Raw genomic sequence first — 6000 nt, forward strand, 5'->3', positions numbered from 1 at the left:
CCCAGAAACATATAAGCCCTGGGCTTCATTTCTGGGCTTCCTATCTTGTTCTCCCATTTCTTCTTCTCCTGCCCCTCCCAAATTCTGTCTGAATTGCTTCCATAAATGCATTACATTTTTTTAATCCCTACCTTACCTAACTTAGGCAATGCTATAAACTACTGTAACTTTAAGCTGACTCAAGCTTCAGTTCTTTGCCTTGAGTTTGCTTAAAAACGTTCATCAACCCAGACTTTGCAAACATTCACTGACACAACCTGTTTACAGCTCAGAAGCCAAGATTTTTTATTGGCAGTTCAGAAGAAATGCTGCCCTTAATCCAACGCATTTAACGGGCTTCCAAGACTTCTTTAATGCAGTTAAGGATTATTTTTATCACCAGATTTCTTCCTGAATTGTGGAAGGGAGTATCAATAGCAGGGCCAAATGACTGTCAAGTTACAAGAGAGTCAGATATAGTCTCCAGCCTGTTTTGTACCATCAACACAGTTTTGCCCAAGCAGTTCGACTGCTTGTAGCGACATAGAAAACATGCTCTATATGGAAAAAGCCTAATAAAGCACAGCTACCAAAATTAAAATTTTCAAGCTGTACAACATGTCAAAATTAAGAAGAAATGACACTCCAGAAATCACTTCACTTGAAAGATGGGGCGTTTATTCTTAGACACACCTGAAAATTTAAAAAACCCAACCCACCACAGAGTTTTGCCACTCAAATTATATATGTAAACCTGAACAGAAAGACAAGACATAGTTTAAGCTTAGCTCTGATTAAACTCATCTCAATATTACTAAACACAGTATATCATGCAGTGACCCAAAACAAATCTAGCTACATCATACACCAAGTAGAATATGTTGCTTCTAGTCCTGAACTTTCCCAGAATACTTGAACTGGTACACCAAAAGATTTATCTATTACAGATTAAAATATGCTGATGCATGTCCAAGACTTCCCCACCTCCCTCAGCACATTAAGACAATCTCTGTAGCTGATCTTTCTGACACTGATGGTGTCAAGATTACTTCAGGCCACTGGCAACTAAGAAACAGAGTAGCTTTTGCAGGATATCAAAGGCCCATCCCCTGCTCTTATTACAAAAAACAGTCACTTCAAGTGGTTAAAACACAAGTGTTACAAAGGTGTTGGAAGAACATCTCCACTGCACAGCACATTTTCTAGCGGTTGCATTTCAAGTCCCAAGACCCTTAAATTTGTAACACTTATTCTGATTCAGACATTTATTTTTAAAGCTACAAACACACTTTCCCAATATGACATACTCACTTCTAAACAATAACAAGGACGCTGGGCAAATTTATTACCCTGCCATGACCTCAGCCTGTTCCATTTCCAGAACAAGGGCGATATTTACCAGCTTCACGAGAGCACAGCAAGTTAAATTCTTACAGAAAGAAAGAACATATTTAAGTAATTTATATAATCATGTCAGCCAGTAAAATTCCAACTGTTTCAGGAGTTCCAACTTTTCTATATTTTAATTAACATAGCCCTGCAAGATGTTTATTTTCTAATGTTATCCTGCTCTGAGGCTCCAGCTGTGTAACCTTTAAGCACAAGCACTTTGGACTCCTCTTTTTATGCTGACATCATTTTTATGCCTGTCATCATTCCCTCCCCACCACTTCAATTTTTCCTGCTCCATCCTCACAGTGCTCACTCCTCCAGCAGCAGCAGAATTGGATGATGACAAGGATATCACACAGTAGTATTCCTTCTGTTTCTGCTGATTTTGGTAAAGAAATAGCATGTGGGAAGTATAGAAACAGTCCCTTTTACCCCCACAGTCCTTCTGTAAGGAACATAAAGGAATTAATAAGCTCAGGAAAATAGAAAAATGCACAGTCCAGAAGAAAACAAGGATGGAAAACTGGGAAAAGTGTTCTGCCAGTGAACAAAGAACAGTGCAATTTTTCTCCCACTTACAACTTGACAAATGATATTATACAGAGAAGGGAGAACAGGCTTGGCAGGGAAAGAGGAGGGCCAAGGAAATTGAGAGCAAAATGCTTTCAAGTAGTCATATATTAGCTCAAATTACAAAAAATGTTGGGTTTTTTTTTTCTGAAAACAACTTTTGGTCATAATTTCATATAGTTAAACTAAAGTCTTTGGAATCCAGTTAGGTTGGAAGAGACCTCCGAGATCACTGAGTTCAACCTCCAGAATTTTACACTCAACTACCATTCAGATTTCAAATGTTTTAGGAGAGGACACAATTTCCTTTAGTGGAACACAGCTAAAATACAGGCAGTAGGACCAGGAAGGGAAAGCAAAACAATTCTTCAAACTAGAAGAAAAAAATAAAAAATCAAAGCAATATTGAAAAATCTTATGCAAGATTGATTTATGAATTACAGTAGAAGAACCCTATGTCCTATCTACTTTAAGATATGAATAAACCCCACAATTTAGGTGTTATTAATCTCACTCCCTTAAAATTTTCCTTTCATCTGCTAAGCCTTAGGTGATGAATATACTGAAGCTCCTGAGGTATGCCCACCACAAACTATTTCCCCTTCAACTACTCAATTTTCATTCCTCCCTGTTGTTAAATTAATATAAAAACAGAATTCTACTTCTACCACAGGAATGATTAAAAAATATAATAATTTTTTTTAGAAAAAACCTTTTTCCTTCTCCACCAACAAGCTCTATCTGCCTGTTTAGGAATAACCAGCTTTTTGTTCAGCTAATAAACAAAGCATTTAACACCCTCCCTGCTAAACAGTAAAAAAAAATATTTAAGATGTTCTTCTGGGATTCTTTTTGTTTGTTTGTTTGATTGCAAAAAAACAACCTGTTTAGGAGGTTCTGTACTCCAGTAATTTAGATCAGTTCTGGCTAGAGAATATGCACCAGAGGCACTAGTATTCAAGTGAGCTGAGTCAAAACAACTGAATAAGAGACTAGTTAAGATGGATGCACGATGTAACATGTTTTGGGTGATTCCTGTTGAATTCTGGGGCTTCTGTCCTACATCGATAAAGTTCAAGAACTGGATATGAGCCAGAACTCAGACCACCCCAAGAAGACAGAATTTATCTATCTAAAACTAAGATCATTTAACACCTTTATCTGTGCTGTTTACCTTTTCCTAGAAAACACTACTCATAGGAAAAACTTGCTAAGTCAACTCTGACAAAAATAGCCGATCAACATTACTTGCAGCATTACGTAACAGCCTCGTCACCCTGTGCTCTGACAGATTATTTTAGAACTCTTATTTATACCTAAACATCCAGAAGAACACTGTTTGACTCACTACGTGGTTTGGTTTTATCTTAAACTACACAACAATATGTTCACCTCTTTTTTTACCGTAGCTGTCAGTTCTCTCATCCTGTAACAACACAAAAAATGTTGTTCCAAACTGTGAAAAAAGAATTTCTCTGATACCGTAAGGGTTGAAACATGATGTGCTCCTTCATTAAAACTGAACTCTTTCAATGAAAACATCCCCTGATTAATGACAACAAAAACAATAACAGCTTCAATGAATTGCTGGGGGTGGTGTTTTTTTTGTTAATGTCTAGTTTTATATTGCTTTTCAGAATAAAAGGTTTTAAGATCAGGTGTTACCAGAACCCATGCAGTGATACACAAATACTATTCAGGAAGCCATGAAGTAATAAGGATCAACACGATTATACCATCAAAAGGTTAAAGGAAAGCTTTAATTACAACAGAATGGAGGCAAAAAATAATCAAAGGTAATAATACATGAAAATTAAGTTCATTAGAGGTGACTGACATGGACATGAGCATCAGAGTTCCACAATATTTCCTTCCTTTTATGCGTGTTAGTCTATCTTCTGCGGCAGGCCTTTGAGAACAGAATTTTCACAGAAAATTTCACAAAATTTTCACAAAAAGACCCAACTACTGGCAGGATGAGCACAACCATTGTGTGGAAAATAACCACTGTTCACGACAATCCATACATTCAAAGTAATTAGCAGGATTGCTGCCATGGCATAAGTGATAATAACTTTTTTAATCCTCAAATTCCCGATTACCTTGTTCTCAAAACAGGAACTTTTCCCCCCCATCACAGTCTTGATGTGCTCCCAACCGAAACCAAACCTTTACACTTCAAACCTTTATATTTCAAAGCACTTCTCCAAAAGCACATCTAATTAAGTGTACGCACAAAACCAGCCTGAGCACATTAGTTTCTGCCACAATTTTATTTTTTTAAAGGAAAGCCTGCAATGCCTGCTCAAAAACAAAAGGAAACCCATTTTTTTTTTTGACTTCCAGGCCCCTGTGAGGTCTAACGTGCAATGTGATAACCAGCCGGCCTCGGCCTGAAAGGGTTAAAACAAAATAATTTTAAACTTTTTGTATTTCTCCAGCTGCAAAACCAAAATACTGCCAGGTCTTCCCGCAGCCGGGGTACTGGATAATTTAGGGTATAAAATAAATGTTTATTACAAGAAAAAAAAATAAAAAATAAAAAAAAAGGGCGTCGATTTCTTGGCGGCGGCGGAAAAGCAGGAGACACCCCTAGTGTCGACGTAAAATACTACAGGACTCCATACTGTACCTCCAGGTTAATTTCACGGCAGGAAAAAAGGGGAAATTTCAACCCGCCACGACGGAGAAAACAGAGCGACTCTCACATAGGCACACCTGGACACACGATGTGCCCAAAGGCCGAGCAGCCGCCGCCTGTGCAGCGCCAGCTCTCCGCCCCAACCCCGTTCACGGCGCGCATTCCCCGGTCCATCGGGCTACGTGCATTATTCCAGCCCTCCGCTCCGCACACAAACAGCACAGCGCTGCTGCTGCTGCTGCTGCACCGGGGGCGGGGGGAGAACCCCGCCGAGCTGCCGAACAACCCCCGCACGGCAGCGCTGCCGAACCCGCCCGGGTCTGGCTCCCGAAGGGGCCCGATGGTGCCTCTGCGGAACAGCCCCGGCGCAGCCCGGGCGACGCGAATCCCCCGGGCGGCGGGGAGGTGAGAGGCTGCCGGGGAAGGGAAGGGCCGAGCCCGACGAGCGCTGCCAAGGCGGTGGAAGGGAGGAGGCGGAGAGCCGGCGGGGGTTCCGTGGGCGGCGGGGGAGAGCGGGGGATGCGCCCGGAGGAGCCGGGGAGGAAACCCCAAGAGGAGGGGAGGACGTGGACGGCCCCGGGGGCGGGAGGTGCCGGGTCAGGGGCAGGGCAGCGCCGAGGCGGAGCGGCGGTGGGGCCGCGGGGGTGGGGGGCCGCGGCCCGGTCTGGAATATTCCGGCGGGGCGGGAGCGGGGAAGGTGGGAAGAGCTAGGGAGGTGGGGGGGGGGGGGAAGCGAGGGAGGGTCCTCACCATGGCGGCGGGTGGGCGTCAGGCGTCTCCCCCGCAGATGAATCCGCCGAGCCCCGGCCTCGCTGTGAGTTGTCCGGCGTCGCCGCCGCCGTCGCCACTCCCGACTGCCCGCTGCCGATGCCGCTGCCGGTGCCGATCCCGCTCCCGTCACTGCGGCAAAGGCTCCGCTGACCCGCGCACGGAGCGACACAGCGAGCGAGGGAGGGAGGGAGGGGGCGCGAGCGGCGCGGGCGCGGGGCGGAGGGGGCGGGGCTCTCACATCCGGGCACTCCGCCGCGCCGGGGGGCGGGGCCGGGCCGTGACGTCACCAGGGCGGGGCGGGGAGGTGGGGGAGCGCAAAATGGCGCCGAGGTGGTTGTGTGGGGATGTCAGGGGCAGAGGAGGTTTTTGAGTCCGGTGTCGGCATTGCTACTGTAACCCTAACCTCGGAACCTCTAAAGTCCTAAAGCACTACACTACAGCGCTCAGCGGCTCTTAAACATCACCGGGGTTGGTGACTCCACCAGCTCCCTCAGCAGTCCAGTCCAAAGTATGACCACGAGACCAGTGAAAAAACCCTTTTTTTCTGCTATTTAATCCCAGTCTCCCCTGTCTCATCTTGAGGCCTTTTTCTCAGGTCCTCTCACTACAGGCTAAACCGCCCCAGGCCCCTCAGCCGCTCCTCAGAA

General features: G+C 44.9%; 1 protein-coding gene across 1 annotated transcript in view; it reads right to left on the minus strand.

Moving 5' to 3' along the window:
* PPP3R1 (protein phosphatase 3 regulatory subunit B, alpha) overlaps window positions 1-5536 on the minus strand; it is a 38302-nt gene extending 32766 nt beyond the window's left edge. The window contains exon 1 of the mRNA XM_066177763.1: window positions 5333-5536. Coding sequence (XP_066033860.1) covers window positions 5333-5335 — 3 coding nt within the window. The 5' untranslated portion in view covers window positions 5336-5536. The remainder of the gene's footprint in view (window positions 1-5332) is intronic.
* Window positions 5537-6000: the final 464 nt, after the last annotated feature.

This window comes from Chamaea fasciata, unplaced genomic scaffold (genome assembly GCF_029207755.1).
Source record: "Chamaea fasciata isolate MVZ Bird 193981 ecotype frontalis unplaced genomic scaffold, bChaFas1.0.hap1 SCAF_3, whole genome shotgun sequence".
NCBI classification, from domain to species: Eukaryota; Metazoa; Chordata; class Aves; order Passeriformes; family Sylviidae; genus Chamaea; species Chamaea fasciata.